This window comes from Trichoderma reesei, assembly GCF_000167675.1.
Source record: "Trichoderma reesei QM6a unplaced genomic scaffold TRIREscaffold_15, whole genome shotgun sequence".
Lineage (NCBI taxonomy): Eukaryota > Fungi > Ascomycota > Sordariomycetes > Hypocreales > Hypocreaceae > Trichoderma > Trichoderma reesei.
The window spans coordinates 275,422-290,573 of record NW_006711162.1 but is presented as its reverse complement, the minus strand read 5'-3'; the positions used below and the strand labels follow the sequence as shown (position 1 = coordinate 290,573).

Below are 15,152 nucleotides of genomic sequence, written 5' to 3'. Positions count from 1 at the left end.
GGTAGGTGAGAAGACGATGAACCGAGGACTCAATGCCTAGGTCGAAATGCTCTTTTTCTCCATTTCTGTGTAGGATATACATACACAATGCCCATCAGATACCTAGCAGCGGATGGACGAGCTGATGCTGCTATTTTTTGCTTCGGCGACTAGCTGTAGATCCCGCTCTGTGCTCCAAATTTACAGCGAGCTGGCGTGCAAAGGGTACATGTAATGAGACATGCAGTGAAACAAACGTCTTGCAAATACTATCTGTGCACATATCAAACAAGATGTATGACGTAGATGAAGTGCTCGCAGCCATGAGGCTCTTTGCCTTGGCATTAGCACTGAGTCTCCATAAAGTAATTGGAAGCAGCTTGTGGTGTCTTTTCATACAATATCCGAGGCCATCTATATAAGTTCTGCTGACTTATCACGCGCTCTGGCCCAAGCTCAGCCTTGCAGAAATGCGCCAGTGGGGCCTCTAAATCCCTCCCTCCCAAAGCCTCGTCACTGTCACTGTCACGGTCCCAACGTCATCCCCTCAGCGTCGCCCACCTACCATCGCATCGCATTCCCATCGTCAGCCTCGCCATCTCGCCTCCCCCCTTTTCCCACCGATAACCGCCGACACTCCCATACCAAGTAAATAGGAGGGATTCATATAACAAAAAGCAAGAAGAAGAAAAAAAAATGAACCGCCTCTTCGGCTCCAAGCCCTCGGGCCCCAAACCCACCCTCACCGGCGCCATCACCAACATCGACACCCGCATCGCCTCCATCGACACCAAGCTCAAGGCCCTCAACGGCGAGCTCTCCGCCTACCAGGAGAAGCTCTCCAAGATGCGCGACGGCCCCGGCAAGCAGGCCATCAAGCAAAAGGCCCTCAAGGTGCTCCAGCGGCGCAAGGCCTACGAGGCCGAAAAGGACAAGCTCGAGGCTCAGGTCTGGAACATGGAGCAGGCGCAGACCATGCAGGACAACCTCAAGAACGTCATGACCCAGGTCGACGCCATGAAGACGACCAACAAGGAGCTGCGCAAGCAGTACGGCAAGATTGACATTGACAAGATTGAGCGCCTGCAGGACGAGATGGCGGACCTGCTGGACGTTGGCAACGAGATCCAGGAGAGCCTGGCCAGGGGGTACGATATCCCCGACGAGGTCGACGAGGCCGAGCTCGATGCCGAGCTCGAGGCCCTGGGCATGGAGGCCGAGCTGGAGCAGGAGTATGGCAGCGGTGCTGTGCCGGGCTTCTTGCAGGACGAGGTCGTGCCCGAGTTTGTTGACGAGCCGCCGCAGACGGAGGAGAAGGTGAAGCAGGCTGCGGGTTAGATTTGCATATCTGATGAGACGATTTTGCCCACCTTTTTTTATCTTGCATGATTATATGATACAAGACACTGTTTTTCCTTGTTGTATTGGAGTATATGTTGGCCCGGTTCTCACTTATAAATATATGCATGTGCCTTTGAGGCGACATATCACAGGCGCAAGACTTATGTATGCCTCCAGCTCACCTACCCTACCTACCAATGTTGCTAGAATTGACCTTCATTTAGTTGAACGCAAGGCGAACAATTCCCACATTCCATCATATACAATCGTGATTTTCTTGTGCTTGTTTGCTTGTTAAGATATCGAACAAGGAGATATCTACTATCATCTACCTAGACCCAAGCCCTTGTTCGTAACGAAACTGTCCACTCATTCAGGTTTATTACAACATGGTACAAACGCCGGGACAACCGTCGGAATGCCGGGAATGCTCATTGCAGTGATGCCATTGCCTGTTTCTTGTTTTTTTTTTCTTGTTTGTTCTTTTCAATGCGCCAAGTAAGAAATCCAATGCCGATGCCAAAATCTTTGCTGCGCCCCCTCCCAAACTCCTTCCAAGACCCAACAACACATTGCCTTTGGGGGCATCGAACATGTATAGCCGCCAGGTGTGTTAGTGTCATCTCAACGATACCTCACGTGTCTCTCAATCAATCGCCGCAAAGAAGCGAGCCACCTCCTCGAGCTCAGGGTCACCGTTGCAAAAGTCCCATCCCACAATGACTGGCGCCTGGCTGCAGCAGATGATCTTGCGCGCATCGAACTGGAGCTTGAAGACGCGGGCCGGGGGGTTATCGGGCGCTAATATCCGCGGATGCTGCTCAGGAGCTGGTGTTGCGTCTGCCAACTCAGCCGTCGCCCCTTGCTGGACGTGAGGGTTTTGTCCAGGGAGCTCAGGTTGGAGAATGGGCGGCAGCTGAGGCGGGGGTCCTTGGCCGGGTGAAATGGAGAGCTGCGATGGCTGGGGCAACGGGGCGTGAAGGGAAATGGATGCCTGAGCCTGAGGTCCCAGAGCTGGAGGATAAGCCATGTGTCGCGGATCGCTCCCACTACCGTCGGCCGCCGCCGCTGCGGAGGAGGAGCCTGCCATTGCACCGCCCGCGTATCCAGGCAGCAGGTGAGGCGCTGCGGCGACAGGGCCCTGGATGTGGGAATTGCCGCGAGCAATGAGCCGTTGTCTAGCTGACTGATTGTTCTGGATCGCAATCAGGCCATCCGCCACCACCTGTCTGAGGTGTGCTCGGACAAACGGCGACGGCTCCCGCTCGATCGCGGCCTGCAGGTAACTGTGGTAGATAAGCATCGACGGGTGGTTCGCCAACGCCTGTCTCAGGGCCGCAACGCCAACGGGCACAACCGAGTCGATCATGGCCATGTAGATGCGCGCCATCTGGCTATTCTCGCTACTGGGGTCTCTGATCGGCGACGACTGCATGCCCTGCGGCGCCCCGGGATGCACGGCCGACACAGCAATGGCCGCCGAGGCGAGCTGGGTGCCCTGCCGCTGGCTGTTGGTCAGGGCGGCTTGTCGGTGTGCCGCCTCGGCCGCCTCTTCCTGGCGCAGGTGATGAGCCGGCTTCCACACGCCCTCCTTGTCGCGGCGCCAGATGATGATGCTCTGGTCATACGAGCCGGACACGATGCGCCCATACTTGCGGCCGCCGCCTCCTCCCGGCGGGACCTTGGCACCCGTGGCCTGGACATCGGCCGGCCGAGAGCTTCCCGCGTTCACTCTCCTTGAGCGACGGAGCCTTCGGTCGCCCTCGTGGTCAATCTCGCCCGCCTCGACGGCTCTAAAGTACTCGGCGTCCACGCGCTTGGCCTCTGCTGCGTCCTCCTCCTTGCTGTACGGCAAATCGCCAAAGCCAGCCTGCACCGTTCGCACGAGATGGGCGTGGCCCCGGAGAGAGGCCACCTTGAGGCCGGTCGGCGCGTCGAAGATGCAGACCTCGTAGTCACTACTACCGCTGACAATTCGGCGCTCGTCAAACTCGACGCAGGCAATGCCCTTTTCGTGCGCAGGGATGGTTTGCGTGCAGACCTGTTCTGGCCAGTTCCATACCTTGATGTGGCGATCGCCAGAGACGGACACGATGGTGTTGCCCCGAATCTGGATGGCGTTGACGGCAGCGCCGTGTCCCTCCAATTTGCCAATGACAGTGTAGGGGGGCTTGACGGGCAGCTCCTGGGAGAGATCAGGCTCGTAACCATAAGGCTTGACGCTCAGACCGACGGGGTTGACGGCTGCATCCACGGGGCCGTAGCCCAAGTCGCCGTATCGCAGCGGCCGGCGGTTGAAGATCTTGATGGTCTTGTCCTTGGAAGACGTGACAAGGACGCGCTTGTCGAAGCGGACGTTAAGGACGGACTCGCGGTGGGCGTTTGTAATGCGCTGCACCAGCTCTCCCGTGGAGAACTTCCAGATGAAGACGTTGGAGTCGCTGCTGCCCGAGACCAGAATGTCCTCGGCCGGATCAGCGTCGAACTGGAGGCACAGGACGGATCCCGCATGACCCGTCAGCGGTGGGCGGACCAAGCGGCGCGTGTGCATGTTCCAGATTCTCATGGTGCGGTCCCGGCTGCCGCTGACGAGGTAGTTTGCGTCAAACTGCAGCGTGTAGACGCATTCCTGGTGGCCCTCCTCGGGATAGCTGGGATGCGGCAGCACAAACGTCTTATACTTGCCCAGCTCCCAGTTGGACTCGAGCCGTCGTCTCATGTTGTAGAGATACTTCCAGTTGATGCGATATCGCGAGCTGTTGATGTCCCACGTCCAGAGCGTCGACTTGATCATGGACGCCGTGGTGTCGCCCGCCTCGATGGATGGCAGCGACATCTCGGGGGTGCCGCCGGGCTCCTTGCGCTTGGCCCTGCTCTCCGACGCGGAGGACGACGACGGCCCGTGGCTCCAATCCACAGCCTTGCCCTTGGCCGATGTGAAGCTGTCCAAGTGCATGTCTCCCAGAGAAGGCAGCATCTGTCTCGGCGACTGCAGCGCGTTGGGGGTTCCAAAGATGCTGGACGCGGCGCTGCTGTCGACGATGCTGGGAAGCCTGTCCTGATCTATCATCTCCATGTCCTCGTCATCATCGTCGTTGTTGAGTATGGCCCGGATCTTGTTTGGGTGATGGTCCGACGTCTGCATCCTATGCAGATGCCCTATCGAGTTGCTGACGCCCGTGTTGACCCTGACCTCCCACGCATCGATCTCGGTCTGCACGGCCTTCCAGCCTTCAAGATAGTATAGCCGCTCCCATAGTTTGCGATCCACGGCGAGGTCGTACCACGCTCGGCAGGTCTGCAGCACGCTGACGAGGGAGACGGGGTCGAGGTAGCCCAGGATCTTGAGGCAGATTTCGGCGGGGAGGTGTCGGATGAAGTCGATGTAGAGTCGCGGGCTCAGGCGCTCGACGATCTCGACGATGGCGGAGGTGGGAAGTTGGTCCAGCAACGTCATGGCGAGTTCTGCAGCAACGGCGAGTCAGGAGGGGGTGAAGCTCACAAGCAAGCAGCGCAAGGCACATGCAGCCAGAAATTCAACAGGTAAACTCACTTGACTTGACGGACACCGGGAGCATGGAGGCGTTTGCAGCAAGCCACTGCGGCAGCTCGAGGGGCGACTTGAGCGACGCCAGCGTAGACAGCTGGTCGGCCAGGCCAGTGGTGCCCAGAGGATCCTCGGAGTAGCCCTCGTCAGGCTGGTGGGCAGGCGAGAAGGGGCCCATGGCGGCGGGCAGGTTGTCTCGCGACATGTACACAGTCGGGGCTCAGCCTCGCCCACGGGGAGAGGTCAAGTGAAGCTGTCACGGCCGGGTGCCTCGAGGTCGGTTGTCGCTCGACACGGCTGAGGGATTGCAAAGCGCTGAGAGCCAGACGGCCGCGCAAACTCCCATATCGAGAGGTCCGGCTGCCGGGGGGGGAGATTCGGGTGCCAATGGCGAGGGCAGACGGGGGGCGCGGATTGGTGAGCAGTGGCGATGTGGCCGTCCAGTGGCAGACAAGCAGTCAAAGCAAGGCAAGCAGCAGGCAAAGCAGGCAAGACACGGGACGGCAGACGGTCGACGAGGCAAACGGAGCAGTCGAGGCGAATCGTCGCGCTGCAGCCTGGGCTGGAAGCAGTTCCGGGTTGCATGCGAGGTGCCAGCGCCCAGGTTGCATCGAGGCCCAGCTGGAGTCCAGCAGAGCCCTGGGAGGCTCCCGAGCGGCGGGGATCCATGGATGCACTCAACTGGGTCTCAGTGCTGTCCTCCACTGGCTCCAGTGCTTCAGCGGGTGGGTTGGGTGCTGTCGGGTATGTAGGTGGTTAGAGGCCCGATGCCACCTGGGCGCTGGTGCAAGTGCCGTGGCGCCGCTTGGGGGGGCGGGGGTTCCTTGATTCAGCGGCGCTACAGCAGGCTGGGGGTACCGGCAGGATACTGGAGATTGCGCGCTGGACGGCAGAGGACGGCCAGTACTGGCGAGGTATTGACTGCGTCGACAGCTGGCGCCGAGCCATGATGGCGGCGTCCGGCTGGTGCGTCCGCTCTAGTGCTCCAGCTGAGAGGCGGGCGCTAGACTAAGGTATCATCAATCAACATGCAGGATGGATGGGCAACAACAACAGAAACCTGGAAGCGGAAGCCCATGATGATGTTGCGGTGGATTTCAACCATCAATCACACTGCTGAATGCTTAGGTTGGGCAAGACGGACGATGCTGGAGAGGCTGAAGGCTAGGATGCTTTCGAACATTGTCATCTTGTTACTACCGTCATCACGCCGCTTCTAGCGCTGATGCGTGTGCTGATTGCAGGTGAGATGGATCCAGGGGCTCGGTGCTGCTGTTTACGGCCAAGGAATCGCACGGCACATGCGCTGGACAGTATCGACATGGAAAGCAGAGCAGTGCAACTGCGGGAGAAGTTCATCGAGGGATGAATATCCGTGTTTCGCAGCTGGCTGATAGCACATGTATGTACTGTACCAAGTATCTCGACTCGACTTGTCCGAGCGGCAAGTGATTCACGTAATCCAGCTGGAGCATCTCCATGCCACTTTGCCACACTCGCGACATCACATCTCGGTGAGCACGTCACAGCTGCTTTTTGGTTGTCAAGTATCTCGGGCTCGGAACGTCTTGATTATTACATACCAACAAGTCTCGGCACTTGATCTGCCCTTCTGGCGGATGAGCTGCCGAATCTTCTCCACAGCTCACAAATCAACTGCCTAATCAGACGTGCTCCATAACCCACCGAGATGCACTTGATCCTCGCTGGGCATATGCACAGCTCTTGTCTTTGCAATACTACGTAGATAGATAATGGTGATGATATAACCAGGCTCGCAACGGTCAGATATCTTCTAGCGGATTAGACATACCGGCGACTTTTCCTCGGAAAGCCTGCGTTTCTACCTGACGCCGATGCACGCTACGAGTTCAGCTCACAGAGTCCAGCCACGGAACAAACCACATGCATCTCGTCCATCTGGTATGAAGGGCTAAGCCACCACCAACATCAAGCCTGCCTCTTCCATGCCTGTCCAAATGGTTGAACAATTACTAGTTCAGAACACTCCGTTTGAATGATCGGCCTCACCGTACTAACGACGGCTCGGCTCATGTCACAGTCTTGCTGGGAGAAACGCTCTGGACACGCGCCTCTCCATCGCCGGGTCGCATTGACGGCCACAGTCCTAAAAGCTTAGCTTCATGTGGTCGATGCAGCTCAGCCCTACAGCACATGCGCCAGAGTGTGGTGTTGTTGCACCTAATCCGCACCCCTGGATTCAGCTCTTCACCGGGGCTGCCTCTGGCTATTTATCCTTCTTCCTTCTCTTGTTCCCTTGTCTTGCGTCCTGCAGCCATTGGCTGCGTCCTGGGATCTAGAACACGTTGATGGACGTTAGTCACCGGTCTTTCAGCTCATTCATGGCATCCAAACCGGCCGAAAACGGGGTGGCTGGGCAGTTTGTTTGTGACGGTGAATAAGCTTATACGATAACTCGTAGTCGTCTGGTCGTTCACCGCCGTCGCCAGGAATCAAAGCCCATGATGGCGCCACTGCAGACGTAAGAATTTGTTTGCGAGTCCACAAATGGCATCACGCATGTGACCAGATTACTGTACCTACGGAGAAGGATCCTTGGCCATCATACGAGGAGGGACTAAGTGCAGCTACCTAATTGTAGTAGACATCAATGGTTGACCAGCTTACCTTGTGTCGATTGTCGTGTGCTGAGAGGAGGCTGATGATGCTTGGTCTGGGGTAGGCAACACATCAGTGCACTCAGACTTGGCTACCTAGTACCTACCTATCTTCGTCCGAAAGCCTGAATCATGTACGCGTATTACTTGCTCGGTTGAGAGAAGAAGCATTCTTCATTCTGTAGGTACCTAAGGTGCCTGTTCCAACAGACCCAGTCCGTTCGCTCCCAACCTGCTAGGGTACCTGATAAACAACCTGGAACTGGTCTTGTTCCTTTTAAGCGTGTGTCAAGGCATGGCTTGCAAAGGAATACTAGGTACTACTTCCAAAATACCACGTCCCTGGAGCAGCATGAAAAGTGAATAGTGACAAGCTCTTAAATGGTACTGCCAAGGGTCTGCCCTACCTTATTTCTCCGAGCAGAATTTTGCGTGTGTGCTTGAAGTTGGCGGTACGTACTGTAAGACGGCACGTCTCCTTTTCTACCGTGGTTTCTCTCCTCTTATTACCTATTCAGCACTTCGCAGCACCCAACGTCGAATCAAGTTGGCTTTGTCTGCCTGCTTCGAGTATCGTCTTTGCCATCATCTGAACTGTCCATTGTCCCCAGGTTCTTCGGCGTCTGTGGCGCGAAGGGGCTTTCTTTTGCTTTTCACCCTTGCCTATGTGGTGTCGTATGTGAAGCATCGCAAGCCTCCAGCAGCGAGTAGAGGAAAGTCGGCAATGGATGGCTTAACGCCTTGCTACCCCGGTGCTCTGTCCGCCGATAGCTGCTCAACCGCATGACAATGATGCGTACAGTATGCCTGTATAGTAGGTACTCACTTACGTGTATGGAGTAGTATGCACTTTGTGACACATGGCAGCAAGGGTACTCGTACAGAACCGACCGGGCAATGATGAAGGTGCTGCGTGTGGCTTGGGGGAAACAGTCGGCATAGTTGCAACAGGTTGATTGCAACCCCCAAGAGCCGGCCGCTAGCCACCGCGCCTACCCGCACCCATCATGAGATACCGAGTCTTGTAAGGGGCCGCTTCATTCCTATCAGGGATGAACATCACAAGCAGTCCGTTTTATCGCAGCCCAAATGCACGGCTCCTGCCTCGTGTAGGTGACAATGGGGGACGGCCGCGTGGGCGGTGCTGAGACTCGGGGCCGTGCCAGCAGCAGACGCGATGCAACCTCGCGTGGTCTTGTTGGTCCAGCAGCCGCCGGCTCGTGCGACTGAAACAGCGGCAAGAGGCATGTAAGAGGGAAGCGAAACACGCTTTGCTGCTTCAAATGGTCGTTTGGCGCAGTCTGTTTGGCAGAGGCTGCTGAGCATCGTCTGTTGGTGGTGTGGTCAACGAACCAGTAGCAGCTCTGAGTGTTGAGGACTGGAGATGGTTCACCAAAACCAACACCCTCGGCCGCTCTAGCCAACGGACGAGTGCCTCCGCTGGCGCACATCGGCAGCGGCTGTCGTATCGCCATCATCGAACCAAACGAACGGCTTCTTCCCCAGCTCCAATAGTTCCCGTCCGATGCATGCTTGTTAATACCTGTCCGCCAGCAATGCTTGTAATGCATGTACTTGTCGTATGAAGAATGGCACGACAAGAGCAAAAGAGGCATTGATGATCAATTTCCCACGTCTCGTAGCTCCAGCTGCCCTCTAGCCACTCCGGGCGTAGCGCCCCTTCTGGCCGTCGTGAAACATGCAGCGACTGGGGACACAGAACATTTAGAAGGCACTTGTGCATGCCGCCAGGCCAGCCCAGGAGGGTAGCGGTACAAGTACATGTACTTGGGCGCGTGGGCGCCAGCCGCAGCCAGACAGTGGCCTATCATTGCCCTGCCGGGTACAGATACACGCGACGACGTTTGCCGCTGCCACGGTGGCAAAATGCTGGCTGTCGGGTCACAGACATTGGCAGCTGATTCTGAGGGGTTTCCAACCACCCGCATTGCTGGAGGATAGGTAGTAATACCTACCTAGTACTGTGCTGGAAAGGTACTTTTAGCTGGAAGAGGGGGAGGGAGGCGATGGCGATTTCTCGGACCGCCGCACAAGGGAAGCAGAGCAGAAGAAACGAAGAAAAAAAAAGAAAAAGAAAAAAAAAGGGTCCCAAGCGCCCCCCATCCCATCCCCCCCCCTCTGCAGCCCCCAGTTGCAACCCCCTGATTTCAAGCCCAGCAGCGCTAAACCGCCCTGAGCGCCCCAATCGTCCCCATTGGCAGCCCCCCCCAGCGCCTGTAGATCAACTCGACTGATGCCCGCTGCTGATTGGTACCTGGCGCCGAGTATCTGCACACCACGCCGTGCAGCTGCCGGTACCGCCCCCAGCCGCGCAGCCAGGTACTCCATAACACCACCTGCACCGTCTGGCCTCCATGCTGCGTCCCGTCTGTTGTCCAGTGCCTACAGTTACGACAGACAGCCTCTCTTTTCACTCTCCTGCAGTTCGCTCGCCCCCTTTCGCCTCCTGATCCCGCTGCCTCTGCAGCCTCGGCGTGCTCCTCGTGGACAGCATCCCCGCACACCGACTGCATAATATCCGACCCGGCAGATCGCAAGAGACCTGCCCACTGACGACCATCGCGGCCCTCCAGAGCCAGGGGGGGCGCCTCTTCGACAATACCCGTCTGGTCCTCAGTCCTGACACTGTCCAACCCCCACCCGCATTTCAAAGCCGTCCCGACAACTGGAGACGGCGCCGTGCGCGACACTGAATCGCCTCGCCTGCAACGAGCCCGCTGCGAAATAGATTAGACACGAGAAGCAGAGAAGACAAAAGAGAAAGACGAGAGCGAGTAGACGACCGCCGGTAGACGCCGCATACCTAGACAAGAGTTAGAGCGTATAGACCACGAGCCGATTCACGACTCCCCCGACTGGTTACGACACACACACACACACACACACACACTCGCACACACACACTCGCACTCGCACTCAATCACTCTCACGCACCACGTCGTTCGACCGTCGCCGGCGAATCGCAGACCCAAAACCACCTCCCTCTCTCGACAGCCTCGTCGAGACTCGAAACGCAGCCCTCCCCCGAACCGGCCAACTTCGACTGCGGCTCGTGAGGCTCTCGTCCCCACGCCTCTCCCGTCACCCGACCAGCTGCCGCTACAAGAGACTCGCTCCCCTGGCACCGGCTGGACGCAAAACCGACAGGTCGCCAGACAGCTGCAGCAACAACAACAACAGCACCGGCAACGGCAGCAGCAGCAGCAGCAGCCCATTGAGACAGGCCCTTTCGCGTTAAATGACGTGAATCCGTGCTTCGCTCAGGATCCGCAGCCCACGGACAGTCTTCCGCAAGAAACTCGTTCGCTAAACCCCCGCCTTCGGCCTGCAACCCCCCCCCTGTTTGCCTCCTCTTGTCTCTCACCTTCGAACCCCGTCCCCGACTTTCTCACGCCCGTCGTCCCTGACCTCGACGCTCGCCCTCGCCCTCGCCCTCGACCGCTGCCAGCTGCAGGCCCGGATGGAGTAGAGAGGTCATGGCCCATGCACCCCTGCTCAGAACCAACACGGCCCCGGTCTTCCAGTCTCATCCCAACGCCGTGGGCGCTCTGCCACCGCAACAAAGCATGAGCAGCAGTGCGCCGCGCACTAGCCAGCTGTCTGGATCAACCTATGCTGGATCTTCAACGTCGCTCACCACCCTCAACAGCGACATGACCGTCGTCGCCAATGGCCCGGTTGTGGCCACGAGCAACATCATCAACCAAAAGGCCGACGCCTCGCGCTCCCTCTACCAGATATGCATCTCCCTCAAGCAGCGCCTGGCCCAGGTCCCGGGCTTCGAGCCCTTCCTCGAGAACCTCGACCCGACCGATCCAGTCGACCCCCTCTGGAACCTCTTCCGCTCCGGCTACCCTCTCCTCGTCATCTACAACTCGCTGCAGCCGGCTGAGCCGCTGAGCGTCGACGACGCCAATGCCTCCGACTCCAAAAAGTCCAAGATTGCCATCTTCAAGTTTGTCCAGGCCTGCATGAAGGAGCTCCAGGTGCCGCCCTCCGACAGCTTCGTGATTACGGATCTGATGGGCAACGACACGAGCGGTTTTGTCAAGGTAAGCCTGAGCTGCTCGCGTTGCTTCCTCATCTCGTTCCATTGTCCTAACCAACTCTTTGCTATCTTGTAGGTAACCCAAGTCGTTAACTACGTCCTGGACCTGGCGGAGCAGCGCGGGCATCTACTCCAGCTGCAGCCGTATCCCGATGGCGAGCCCGCCGAGGCCGGCGATGGCCCCAAGATGACCTATCGAGACCATGTCGTCAAGGAACTAGTCGACACCGAACGCAAGTACGTTCAGGATCTGGAGAACCTGCACGATCTGAAAAAGGCCCTGGAGCAGAAAGGGGTTATTCCCGGCGACGTCGTCCACCAGATCTTCCTCAACATCAACTCCATCCTCGACTTTCAGCGCCGCTTCCTGATCCGCGTCGAGACCACAAACTCCATGCCTGCCGCCATCCAGCGATGGGGCCAGCCCTTTGTCACGCACGAGGAGTTTTTCAGCATCTACCAACCCTTCATCGCCAACCAGCGAAAAGCGGCGCAGGTCGCCAAGGAGGTATTTGACCAGATTCAGCTCTCTGACCACCCTGTCGCCGCCGACTTCAACACATTGGATGGTTTCCTGCTGAAGCCCATGCAGCGACTTGTCAAGTATCCGCTGCTGCTCAAGGTATGTGGCCTTGCTGGTGTCTGAGCCATCTGCATCACTACCGTGTACTGACTTTGCAAACCAGGACCTTGCCAAGAAGACGGAAGACGCAGAGACCAAGGAGGATCTCCTCGCCGGCTGCGAGGCTGCCGAGCGCGTTCTCCAGAAAGCAAACGAGGCCGTTAACCGCGACCTTCTCGACGATGCGCTGGAAGAACTCATTGTTCGAGTCGACGACTGGAAATCGCACAAGATCGAATCCTTTGGAAAGCTGCTATTGCATGGCATCTACGGTGTCATCACTGGAAAGAGTGAGCAGGAGAAGGACGTATGTTTAGCCACATGTTTCCCGTTCATTGGTTTTCCTTTCGGCAGAGAGCTAACGAAGCCTGCAGTATGAGATTTATCTCTTCGAATGCATCTTGCTGTGCTGCAAGGAGATATCACCAAACAAAAGCAAGGACAAGAAGGACAAGGCCCGACAGCAAGGCCCAAAGACGAAGAATAAGAATGCTAAGCTGCAACTCAAGGGCAGAATCTTCATGACCAACGTCACCGACGTTGTATCATTATCAAAGCCTGGTTTGTAACGACCCTTGCCACAGAAAAAGCCTCCCCCTCGTTCTATTGGCATCTATAGCTGACCTTGCCCCCCCTTTTTTCTTGCCGGCTTCAGGCTCCCATAGTGTACAGATCTGGTGGAAAGGCGACCCGGGGGTTGAAAACTTCACCATCAAGTTCCTCACCGAGGAGATGATGAAGAAGTGGGCCACCGGCCTGGAGACGCAGCGTAAGGAGAATGCGCCCAAGCTGGCTGCCAGCCCGGCAGACGACCCGACCGATTTCGCTTGGACGCGAGACAATGCCGGCGGGCTTGAGAACCCTTATCTGCAGCAGGAAGACGATGACGATGACGACATCGGACCCGCGACTGCTCCCGCCCAGTTCCCGATGCCAGCGTCCTCGTTCGGAGGTGCCATCCCCCGTACAGCTTCAAGCTCCAACCTGAGAGAGCTGCGGCAGCGCTCGGTAACCGCAGAGACGTCGGCGACGCTGGCTAGCATCGCGAGGGCCCCCCCGCCGCGCTTCCCGATGCCGATGCCACCACCGCCCCCGGTAGCCCCCCTCAGCCTGCAGACGGCAAGCACCATGTCCATTCCCTCGCCGGGATTCCGCGGAGGGGACAGCTACTTCTCTCCCATCGGCGACTCGCCGGCATCTTCCCGAACCAGCACGACCAGCGGCATGTTCCCGCCGACCAGCTACCCGTTCCCCAAGTCAGGGACGCCCCAGCCCGGATGGGACGAGAACAACCGGTACACGGCACCAGCGATGCCCCGGGCCCCGTCTCGGGACGGCACGCCGCCCAACGTCTATCCGAACGGTCGGAATCCCCGTGGGCCGTCTCTCCCTCCCATGTCGACCCAGAGTGGCAACAGCAGCCTCAGCAGCCTCAACAACCTCAACAACTTGAACAACCTCAACAACAACCTCAACAACCTCAGCCTAAAGGACAGCAACGCTGCTGCTGCCGCTGCCGCCGCCGCTGCCGCCAACGGATCGCAACGGAGCCGCTCGTACAGCACGCCCGACGTGAATGCCCAAGGCCAGCGACGGCAGCCCAGCCAAAGCAACATCCCCGCCGTCCCCGGCATCCCTCTGCATCTCCACCCCGCCCACGACAGCTCCATCCCGAGATCCCAGACCGGCTCGCCCCGAAACGATGCGCCAGCACCAGGACGGACGAACACGCAGAGCCCCGGCGCCCCAGGCGTGCGGATGCACAAGCACTCTCACTCGGGCAGCATGAGCGGCAGCACGGGCGGCACAATGGCTCAGTTCCCTACCCAGCCCATCTATCCTCGGCAGAATACACCGGGACCTGCGATTGGCGCCAACGGAACGGCAGGCTCAAGGACCGTATCGCCCTCCGCCGCCCTCTCTCAAGGCATGCTTGCCCATCACGGCATGATTCCCCAAGGCATGATGCCTTCGACGATGGGTGCCGGAATCCCAAACATGCCAGGCATGCCACAGAACCCGACTCAGATCACGAGCCCCGACGTGGCCATGCCGACGCAGCTCAAGGTCCGCGTCACCTGCGATACTGGAAACTACATCACGCTGGTCGTTGCCTTCAACATTACGTATCAGTCCCTGGTTGATCGGATCGATGCCAAGCTAGCGAGGTTCACGAGCAGCAGCATTGCGCAGGGTGCGTTGAAGCTGCGCTACCAGGACGAGGACGAGGACTTTGTCACCATTGAGAGCGACGACGACATCCAGATTGCCTTTATGGAGTTCCGCGACGGCATGAAGAACGCGTTCAACGGTGGCGTAGGAGAGATAGAGCTTTTCTGCGTCGGCGAAATGGCGCCTTGAGCCGAATCGCCCCCTCGACAATTTCCCTCCTGACCCCTTATATCCTAGACGGAGCACCTGCCGGGATTGGCAACATACCTACTCTCTATCCACAGGCTGCCGAGAGCATTCGCGTGTTTTGGTGTATAGAGCCATTGCATAGCCAAGTCTTTTTCTGTTTTGTTTTTCTTCTTTTCTTTTTATCCACATTAGAGAGGCACGAGTTGCCATCATATTGACGACGGTTCAAGGCCCCCTACAAAAGATACCTCATCATATAGACACGACACCACACGACATGTGCAATCATGACCAGTTCTACTTATTGAAATTTTATTATCCTCAGACTCCCACTCTGGTCGCTCCTTTGCACTATCCTTCCCGCTGCCGATGGCCCGTTTTCCTTGCTCCGTTTTGCACACCGCAACCGCTGGGCTCGAACCTGAAAGAAGAAAAGAGGCGAACTGAAGCAAAAGATGTCAGATTGGCTTATGCGATGGAATATACATCTCCTTTACAACACCGCCGGCATTCTCCTCAGAATGCATCAGAACACAGATTTAGCGAGAACAAGCTATCCTGGACGGTGTCTCACCGATACACTCCTTTATCTTT

The 15,152-nt window shown here is 57.7% G+C and overlaps 3 protein-coding genes across 3 annotated transcripts; 2 read left to right on the top strand and 1 right to left on the bottom strand.

Moving 5' to 3' along the window:
- Window positions 1-675: 675 nt before the first annotated feature.
- On the top strand, window positions 676-1,317 carry TRIREDRAFT_65200 (uncharacterized protein; the record flags this gene model as incomplete). The annotated part of the gene is made up of 1 exon (XM_006967017.1): window positions 676-1,317. The coding sequence occupies one exon, from the start codon at window positions 676-678 to the stop codon at window positions 1,315-1,317; it is 642 nt and encodes a 213-aa protein (XP_006967079.1).
- A 649-nt stretch (window positions 1,318-1,966) lies between these two features.
- On the bottom strand, window positions 1,967-4,798 carry TRIREDRAFT_79756 (uncharacterized protein; the record flags this gene model as incomplete). The annotated part of the gene is made up of 2 exons (XM_006966913.1): window positions 2,192-4,798; window positions 1,967-2,140 (listed from the first exon to the last, which is right to left on the bottom strand). The coding sequence occupies exons 1-2, from the start codon at window positions 4,775-4,777 to the stop codon at window positions 1,967-1,969; spliced, it is 2,760 nt and encodes a 919-aa protein (XP_006966975.1). The 5' UTR covers window positions 4,778-4,798.
- Window positions 4,799-11,093: 6,295 nt separating this feature from the next.
- Window positions 11,094-14,558, top strand: TRIREDRAFT_4751 (guanine-nucleotide dissociation stimulator; the record flags this gene model as incomplete). The annotated part of the gene is made up of 7 exons (XM_006966864.1): window positions 11,094-11,579; window positions 11,652-12,197; window positions 12,262-12,504; window positions 12,572-12,758; window positions 12,853-13,579; window positions 13,682-14,096; window positions 14,214-14,558. 7 exons carry the CDS (start codon window positions 11,094-11,096, stop codon window positions 14,556-14,558), a joined length of 2,949 nt encoding a protein of 982 aa, XP_006966926.1.
- Window positions 14,559-15,152: the final 594 nt, after the last annotated feature.